General features: G+C 37.7%; 1 protein-coding gene across 1 annotated transcript in view; it reads left to right on the top strand.

Moving 5' to 3' along the window:
• The window catches only part of ARSB (arylsulfatase B), a 70,470-nt gene extending 67,107 nt beyond the window's left edge, over positions 1 to 3,363 (top strand). The window contains exons 7-8 of the mRNA XM_035309207.1: positions 1,777 to 1,905; positions 2,405 to 3,363. Coding sequence (XP_035165098.1) covers positions 1,777 to 1,905; positions 2,405 to 2,670 — 395 coding nt within the window. The 3' untranslated portion in view covers positions 2,671 to 3,363. The remainder of the gene's footprint in view (positions 1 to 1,776; positions 1,906 to 2,404) is intronic.
• The last annotated feature ends 7,142 nt before the right edge of the window (positions 3,364 to 10,505 follow it).

A 10,505-nucleotide genomic window follows, 5' to 3' on the forward strand; every position in this document is an offset into this window, starting at 1 on the left:
AGGAGCATTTTCTCTGTGATAAATCTTAAAATCAGACTTACATAATTTTTCCTTTAGACCTAATACTGTAATTTTGTGACATAATGTTTAAAAAATATGGTTGTATTTTTTGATCTGCTGGATGTCCTTCATTGTGCTCCTTAAGTAAGTAAATGGCAATGATGAGTATTCCCAGTAGCAAACAGTATGACAGAATAATATGTAGCATAATGATGTGGAAAAGTAAGCAATATTAATCTTCAAAACATTGTGTATCTGGTACAGATATCACATGGCTGTGTGTAGATTTATCTTCTAGAACAGATTCTTCAGGGTATTTTCTGATTTTCTTCTCTTGTTTTTATAGTGGTTTTGTTTGTTTGTTGGTTTTCCCATCAGTACTTCATGATCTAAGCTGAGCTAATCCCTCCCTAGCCTATGTAAGCAAATTCTAAACAACTAGTCCACTTTTATAGTCTTCTTTATCTAGGAACACTACAAGTCTGACGTAAAAAAAAAAAAGGAACTTGGATATACATACAAAGTTTTTATTAAAGAAAAACTGATTCACAGTATGAAGTCCAGGAATAAAACAGAAACCTAGCAGGACCTTCACAATAAATAAATAAATAAATAAATAAATAATAGAGAAATTATAACCCAGCATCTCCCTTCCAAATTTTCTTCTATCTGATTTATATTTGCCTCACTGTGGTGTAATTTACTCTGTAAAATACCTCTAGTATTGCCTCTAATATTGGATCTCATGTGATCATTGCATATCTCATGGATTCTCTTGTTTCAATGGCAAAAATGTCAGCTGAGTCCTTCAAATTCTCTAAACTGATTGAAAGTCATCTCTTGAAAGATGCTAGAAAATCAACAGTGGTTTCTGTCCACCTCCTGATGTCTTGTTTCTAGTCTGATTACAGAATTGCCCTTTGGTAGTCTTTTTGTAAACAGGTATCAGCTGATACAGTTAATGTAAAACTCGTAGATTTTATTTCATAAACATAGCTTGCTTATGAAAGTTGATATGCGGGATTTTTTCAGGTTTGAATTCTCCTAGAACATCTGACTCTCTTGGTTTCAGTAAAGAACTAGTTGTTTTTTGTTGTTTGTTTGTTTGTTTGTTTTGTTTTGTTTTTCCAAGCTTACTCATATAAAAATCAAAATAAAGATTCCTTTTGAGAGGGAATTGGACCATAGTTAACATCTGAGAATTTGCTGCAGTGTCTGGATACAGGGACACATAATAGATGAATCTTTCTACAAAGACACCGTTGCTTCACAGCCTCTTGTTGTCATATGATAGAAGTACCTTGCTGGCCAGATATGGATCTGTGTGAATGTAGCCAGCTCATTTCAGAGAATCATCTCTCTTGTATGTGGGTAAAAGCTGGGACCTAGCTCATTCCCTGCAGTGATCCAAGAGGACTAACAGCAATACTGATTCAGGAGATCTTTCAATCCTACAAAGAAATTTAGCAATTACAATCATGAATGTTCTTAATATAGGTATACTGGATACACACATAATATCTGTATATGAGATGAGTCTAGTTATTTGGACTTGGACATCGCTTTCTCCACTGGACATCATGTCACTTTCAGTTTAAGTTCTAAGAATTAAGTATATCCAGTGAATTGTAGCACAGATCTTTCTACATATGTATAACAAATTCTGTATTCAATACATAAAAATAAATGGATGATATTGCTTTGCTTTCTGTCAGAATTCTAAAAATGACTTCATCCATATGTAATGTATCTAACTTAGTTTACTGTTCCATTAAGGTCTTGGCATTGACAACAGGACATCTTTACCGCAAATCAATTCTTTTCTGTGGGATAATACACTTTTCAACATATCCATACATGCAGCAATCCGTCATGGAAAATGGAAATTACTAACCGGATATCCAGGTAACAAAGTAACTCTCTTTTGTGAAAGATATTGTATTTCCCCTACACCCTAAATACAGTTTAATTCTGTTTAGCATATGATCATTTCTCTTACTTGTCCTGTTAGCTTTTGGGATTTAGATCACATGCAAAAATCTAGAGGGGACACTTCTAAAATCCAGACAACATATTCTTTCATTTTGCAAATGACCGTTTGACATTTACAGTGGTGAAATTCACAGTAGTGAAAAAATAAAGTCCATGGAATTACTTGATTTGAAATTAAGCAACATGCAAGTTTGAATCCCAATTGTGTGGCTATTATATAAAAATGTAACTATTGTATAGGTAGCCCTGGAGTAGAGAGACTCTGATGCTGGACAGTTAAGCAATGCAGCAAGAGTCACTGCCCTGTGGCTTGTCAAGGGACCTAGTGAATTCCTCAGTTACAGTGTAACTTTACCTCTCCTCACTGCACTATATCTGAGAATTAACGCTTGGTCTGTTCCTGTTTCTGTAGGCTGCAGTCATTGGTTCCCTCCACCATCTTTGTTCAATGAATCAAAGATTCAGTCGTCTGATCCACCAACAAAGAGACTTTGGCTATTTGATATTGTTCATGATCCTGAAGAGAAAAATGAGTTGTCTGAAAAATATCCTCATGTGGTGAAAAAACTGCTCTCACGTCTTCAGTACTATTACAAACGTTCAGTGCCTGTATTCTACCCTGATGAGGATCCCAACTGTGATCCAGCAGCAACTGGGGTTTGGGGTCCTTGGGCATAGTGCACAGCACTGTGCACTGCAAAACACACCTGTAGCAGAGTTCATTTTATGTATTTCAAGGTCCTAGTGACATTTGTCTTATTTTGTTGATTACATTACTGCTAATTGTGAGTTCATTTTTTGCTCATTCCTTTCAGAGTATTTCTTACTCTTAAAATATGCTGGGGATCTTATTTCAGTCCTTCCCATTCTCTCTTTCCCAATTATTGTATGTGAAATATTGATAAAATTATAAATCTGTTGTTTGAGTATTCTTTGTTAACAATATGCATTTAAAGCAGAAAGTAAAGCACTGCCTCCCTCCCTGAAAAAGATTACTTCTGTTAAAAAGCTGCAATGAATCAAGGCAGCAGGAACATCCAGAATTCTCTTGTGGAATAAACTGATTTTGAGTTTCATGTTTACCCAGTAGATAAATTCTGTTGGAAGCTGTTCCATTACCCATAAAGAATAGAAAAAAGTACAACAGTTGAAATTACAATTTTTACCTTTAACATGAAGCTCTGTCCAGAAAAGGCAATAGGCAGAATTCTCAGAGAGTAGGGAAAAAAAAAAAAAAATCTCTAAGAATATAGCAAAATCCTTAATCTGTGTTCACTGTTAATATATCAAACTGGGGTAGAGAGTGGTGGCCAACCAGAGGGCAGGGCAGCCAGACAGAACAGACCTGACAGGCTGAAGAAAGGGATGAATTTAATGAAGTTCAACTGGGGCAGAGAACTGCACTTCAGATGGAATAATTGAACACATGGACAGGCTTGGCTCTGGCTGGATAGAAAAGGAAAAGAACCTAGGTGTCCTTCTGTACAATAAATTGAGTGGGAGTTGCCACGTGGTCTCTTAGTGAAGATTAACCTCATTTGTCTATACGGGCAAGAATGTAGCCAGCACGTGAGAAGTGTTTATTCCCCTTTATTCAGCACTGAAGCATAACGTTGTATTTTGGGCTTCCTTGTGCAAGAAAAAATCTGTCATACTGAAGGGACATGACTGTGACCATGTGGAGGAGAGCAAATGAGGAGGGGTTAAAGAAATAGGATAGTTTAGCCCAGAGAAGAAAAGAGGAAGGGAAGATGCAACTGCCTAATGTGAGGGCATGGAGAAGATGAAGGATCTGGTGATTCTTGTCAGAGATTCACAAAGATGAGAGGCACACAGCGGGTTCTAACTCAATATAATAATAAAAATAATCATACTATGAGGGTAGTCAAATATTTAAACTGTGAGGCTATCGAAGCCTATCCTCAGAGACGTTCTAGACCTGGGTTGGAGAAGATTGTGAGCCATGTGACCTTACTCTGAGCTGCCTGCCATTGTGGTGAGTACCCTTTCTTCATAGATTTTTTTCCTTTATTATCTCAGAAGAGACTGTTTTCATCTTGAAGTGGGCTCTGAGCCATGGAGAAACCAGGCCAAGCAACATTTCTCAGTTACTCATCAAATTAATGCAAGATCAACCCACCAGCTCTCTTAATGTCTCAGACCTCTGGAGTCTGTCCAGAGTTCTGGTATTGCTTCTCAGTGTCCCTAGCCAAGTTCTCAGGCTGCAGAACTCTAACTATCCTTCTCTCCAGAAAGTAGGGATCTAATAGCCTATTTTCAAGGTCCAGGACTACATCCTGTAATTTTGCACTGAAGTTTTGCACACATTTTTGCAATTTCCCCCCAGGAAACGTGTGCTAATTGTTAGCAAACAGATTCGTGAAGAGAGAGACTAGTCAGAATTTCTGTATTTTTTTAATAAAAGGATAAACCATGGAAAAGATGAAATTTAAGAAAACTGAAAATGTATGTAAAAACGTGTTCTTTGATACAGTTGATTCTCCATTACACTATCTTAAATCTGTCTTGCCTTTTCCACTTTTTATGTGTTCCTGCAAGTAGAAGTGAAGCCAAAGCTCTCCAAAAGCCTGTTCAGCTAATCATCTTCTTCCCAGAGTCCCATGTTTCTGTCCTTGTCACTTCTGTCCCTTTATTTCAGTATTTTTTCTGTTCTATTTCATTCACTCTCCTCAGACTTGAAGGTGGGGAAAGAAGAAAAATAGTTAAGGAGAAAATAATTCTCCTACACTGTGGTAACCTATATTCCCTTTGGTTTGTTTGGATATGTTTTGGAACTCTATGTCAGACCAAATTTCAGCGTCCTTCTCCATTTATCCATCACTGGCTGAAAGCAAATGGTTGCAGGAGGGTATGAACAAGACATGCACATGTGTTAAGTTCTCCAGATTTTAAACAATAGCTCAGAGTCTGAGATATAACTTTCATATTGATTTAAGATTTAACTTTCATATTGCTGTTAGTGATTCTTTCTATTCCATGAGGTTTCTCAGCCTTTCCTTAAACCCTTTTAAACTACTGATATTTATGAGTCCTCTTCCACATTTCCACAGCTTAACTACATGCTGTGTTAGGAATAATTTCCATTTGTTTATGACCTGTTTTCAGGTCATTTAATTTTCACTGGTAATATACATATGACATGACAGAAGTTGTTACTGTACTGCTTTTAGCAACTTTCATATGAACCAATATCTTTAAAATATCGAAAAGAAATTATATGTTCTGAAGAGGTGGTCTCAAAACTGATATGTGACCATATCTCCCATTTCACAAAACTCATTTAAGCTTTTCTTTCTACCTAGGCTTCATGGCACAGCAGCATTTAAATAAGCTTTTGAAGATTCTATACAATAACTGACTCAAACTGTGTTTTGTGGACCATGGCAAGGGATGGAAAATACATGCAACAAACCTTTTTTATAAGCTATGGCATCAACTTGACAAAGCTCCCATCTCTCTTTTGTAGATCTAGAAAACATTTCCCTTCCCTTTCCTAACTATTACAGTATATTTATTTTATACCAATATAATGATTTATACTAGTTTATAAGTTACATTTTTAATATGATTTTAAGTTTCATAACCTATTTTTTTTGTAATACATACTTAGTAAATTATTTTGGGATGTAGAATTTGGAATATGGGAAAGAATACGGCTTTTGGAGTTACTATTTATTTTATGCATTTATGCATACAGGTTCACCTTCAAATGGGCTTTTGAAATAAATCATCAAAATATCAGCAATCCCACCTTTTTAATAGTATTCTCATTCATTCAGAATGTAAGGTTATAATGTTAATTTATTATTGCAATCAAAATTCAGATAGAGTAGTTGAGTAGTTGACACCCATTCCTCTGTATATAAGGCAGGTAGATCCAATCCAATGCATTTGAATTATCTTCACTTTTTAAAGAATTGCTTTCCCCCCGCCCCCCAGGGCATGTTTATTTCCCACTGTGTCTACATTAGTAGAGATGTAAGACTGGAAAGCTGACTGTTCTCAGACAATACCCACTTATTATTTTAGTGGGTTAACCATATCAATTATGTGATGTAGCTTCCACAATAAAAAGAGACTGGACTTGGGGGCAGAGGGAGAGCAGAATTTCTGCCCTATGTTCCTGTGTGTCATTCAGTGTTCTGCACTGTTCCATTCCATTACATGAGAAAAGATGTGGGCTTATGCACAAGAGTGGGAACTTTGGTCAATGATATACAGGTACTTTTTTTATTATGCTGATGTCAATTTTGTGGAAAAGAAAGAAGCATCAGATAACTTGCAAAAGCTCAAGTAATTCATGTGTTTGAGTCTCCCATCCATGTCAGCTCCTTGGCTAACATGGTAAAGGTTAAAGAACAACAAATTCTTATTTCAAAAGTAAGGAGAACTTTTATATCCTGTCTTTTCTCTATGTCCTGCAATGTGTATTTTAATATCTTGTTGATAGAAGTTCATCTACCAAGAAGAGTCTTTGGCATATAACTGTCTTCTTTAAGTATTAAAGTCACCCTATATTTCCAATTTTTCCTTACCAAGAGATGATATATTTTGACGTCCAATGATTCATTATTTTCTCAGCTACAGAACAAATAATTATTTATTTATAATAATTATAAATATTTATTTATAATAATTCATACTTCTTTTACATGGGTGATCTTCATAAAATATTTCAATTGAACTGGGTTAGGAAGAGGAAACAGCTTGCTGGCACATTCAGGTTGGCATCTGCATAGAGTCGTATACTGTTCAATTGTTTGAAATTGAGAAGTACAGCATCCTTTATGTTTTGTGGTTACTTGAGTAAGATTCAAAAATGCAAGCATTATGAGCTCTATAAATAAAAGTTTATTTCATTCCTTTCCAAGTTAAAATTCATTCTCAATCTAGCAAACATCTGAGGATTTTGAATTTGAAAGTGTCCATTTGTATATTGTAAAAATTATTTAAGCCTTGCAAAAGTAACCATGTTTAGGAAGAATGTTCATGCTGGTTATTCATTCTGCATTACTTGTTTACAAAAGGATGCACACAAACAAGGAAAGGATGACCTTTATACGTGAAACATGGACCTTTTCTTGAGTCAAAGGTCCTATATTCAGCCTAAAAATAATTTATTCAATTTTCCCAAAGTTGGTACATGGGCTGTATGTGAAACTCTGAGTTTAATCATCTTTATCGTCTCTGAACAGAAGAACACAGTGTTTAACCCACTAGGGCCTGTGTGGATTTGAAGACCCACTAGCTGTCCCTGTTGGCCTCCAGGAATTTGTCTCCCATGTCACTCCCTCACCAAGTGGCTTAATTGTAGCAACTCTAGAAGGGATTTCCTGTGCATTTCCAGCTTTTCTTTAAAAAAGCAGTAAATGATCTTGAAGTTACATGGTGAATCCTATTAGACCTGTGCCACCCTATTACAGACTTACCAAAAAGTCCTGATGAAAGGGCTGTGTCAGAACAACTGATATAGGATATGTGATGGAGTCTTGCACACCAGGACATGTGGTCTGTGTGTGCAGTAATGTCTTAAATCCTAGGATCTGGGAAACCTAAATGAGAAAAATGAATCTCAAAACACAGCATGGAAACAGTCTGAATAATGAAAACTTGACACAGAAAAATATATGATGTCATGCAATATGTGGTGATCCAAAATGTATCCATACGCATCGGTTGTGCTTAGCCTAGGAACGTGAAATCATTTCCAGGATGTAGCAGATGTCAAGAGAGAATTCTTTTCCATTTGGCAACCCACTGCAGGCATCCCTCCAACTGGACTCTGAGGCTGTCTCTCTCTCTCATAACACTAACCTTAGCTCTGACATGAGGGACGAGTGGGTTGAGCCTTAGCCTGACCCACTGACTGAAGGTCCATGAGAAAGAGCCCTTAAGACGCTTCTTTCTGAAGCCTACCCCTTTGACACCACTGTTACAGACATGATCTCACTGGGCCCCTGGCTTTCTTGCTGCACTAAACAATACTAATGCTAATCCTAACTCTAAAACTCGATGTGAGCCTTAACCTAAGATCCAGGTTGTGGTTGAGATGCCGAAGATGCTAGGAATAATGCTTTTTAGATCCTATCCCTTCTTTGCCAGCACCATTCCACCCCAACATACCTGGACACCTCACTCCCAACACTAACCCTTGGCTTTGTTGCTCTCCAGACTTGAAGACCTTAGTCCTAACCACAGGCTAAGTTTCACTCAAGACCCCAAGCCATGGCCAGAGGAAAAACCTTCTCAGGCAAGAACCCTGAGAAGGGGAGAACCCTTCAGCTGCCCTTGGCAGCATCCACCACAACTGGACCCTTAGATCTTGTCACTCTTCTAATCCTAAGAATTACCCAGGGCAACAACTGCACAGTTGGATTTGTAGTGTCTTTAGGATACAGCTCATTGCCTCATTAGGCTGTTACAGCTGTCCAAAGGAAGGACCAATTCCATGGTTTATTCAGGATATTCATCTAGGAACAGCTAGAGACAAAGCTGGAGACAAGACTACAACACAGGGCCAGAGACAGGTACCCCTAAAAGACAGCTCAGGCAGGCCCAAGGCAGAGCTGAAATGAGGTTCCTGACCCCACAGGAAGAGGCTGAGAGGTCCCAGGTGAAGGTGCTCAGTATTAATTCTATTAACAGACTCAAGGCTCTGACAGCTGTAGCTTTAATCCTGACTATAGATGAGAAAAGCCTGTATGTCCCTTTCTAGAGCCCAGACCAGCCCTTCCCAATGTCAGCCCATTACAGCCCCACCCTGTGTGCACCCCTAGGTTTTATGTCTCTCTAGCTATAAACAGGCTGAGGTTTGTAATGGGAAAGTAGGGCTTTTGCTAAGGAAGGATTTTTTTTATTATTTTTATTTATTTATTTATTTATTTATTTGTCAGCAGGTTTCCAGCTGAGTGTTTTAACTCCTTCTACTTAGTGTGTCAGCTACAGGCAAAGAGTGAACCTCATTCAATTTCAGATTTGGTTATTACATGGGAAAATCCTGGTTAAATATACAGCATGGAGAATATTCTGGCTCCAGTGTTCTCAGATTTATTCTGGTGCTGTACAATGTGTGTATGAGCTCATCTACACAGAGCAGAGCTGCTGCAATGAAGAGTGAAAACATTTGTCACAAAGCAAGCAGAGTGAGTCAGTCACCCAACCATGGATATGCTCAGTGACGGCCCTTGTGATAATTGCATACCACGGTTAGCTGAGGCAAAGAGGATGATGCATTAATTTCTTGTTGTGTTTGTGTTCCCTCCTGAGAGTGTTATTTTTCTGGGGTGGAGTGGAGAGAGATTGAAAAGGTCAGTGATATATCTGCTGCCAAGTTTCTAAAAAGTGACTATCAGCTGCCATCATCAAAGCAGCTACCGGATGTTGATCCCCTAATTCTGGCTAAACTCAATAGCAACACAGGCAGCTATATTTTTTTCTGCAGGACTATAGTTAGAAAAAGTATGGTCAGAATAACTAGATTTGGATCTAAGGAATGCAGTGCTTATTTGGATGAGTCTTCAAAAGCCACAACAAGGTACTACACCAAAGCCACAGTTCTGTGCTGCCAGATTCTGGCCCTGAAGACAGTGATAAAAATAAAGAACTCTGACTTGCTTTCTGCTATGCATTCTTATGATTTCTTCATGCAAACAAGGAACTAGAATGTAGTGAATACACACATAAACAAAGTAAGCTGTGTTCTGTATTCAGCAATTCTTTTTGAGTAGTTTTGGGCATAGAGCCCATAGTAATGAATAGAAAACTTTGATCAGGACATCTGTGGCCTGCACAAATCATTTCAAGGGATTTAAAATTTTGCCTGGAACATCACTTGATGGCCCTATTAACACAGTATGTTAAAGCCTTTCTTTATTGTGTAGATTCTCACAGCACCCGCATGAAGTAGGAGTCTTTTTTTTATTTATTTCTGAGATCTTAAAGAGCTCTGAAATGACTTATTTTGGGACAGATGAGCCCACAAGTTATCCTTACATTTATCCTGCCTCACTAGCAAAAAGAGTCTAATGGATCTCTGAAAGATGAGAAGATGAATGTTGAGAGCATTGTCAGAGGCTTGACTTCACATCCAGCAGATGTACATTTCACTTCCAGCTTGATTCAACTCAGTGTAAAAACAAATACCTCTTTTTATTTTTCTTATGGATTTCAGTTATAATAATTCTGTGACTACAGTTGTACCCAGTGATCTTGGAGGTCTTTTCCAACCTTAGTGATTCTGTGATTCTATGGTCTTGATGTTGCTTACCAGTGTGGGTTTATATGTGAAACCTCAGTGAATTCCTGGAGGATCACCAGTTGTTTGTTTTTTTGTTTGTTTGTTTGTTTGTTTGTTTTTCCATTCTGGCCTGTGTGTTAATGGTAGTGGGAGCCTTCTTAAAAGGCTGTGAAAATAGCAACTGCCATCCCAAGAACCATGAAAATACTGAAACCTGGTAGCTGGCCCTTACAGATGTACTGAATTTTACTCTAGT

The sequence above is a fragment of the Oxyura jamaicensis genome, chromosome Z, assembly GCF_011077185.1.
Source record: "Oxyura jamaicensis isolate SHBP4307 breed ruddy duck chromosome Z, BPBGC_Ojam_1.0, whole genome shotgun sequence".
Taxonomy (NCBI): Eukaryota; Metazoa; Chordata; class Aves; order Anseriformes; family Anatidae; genus Oxyura; species Oxyura jamaicensis.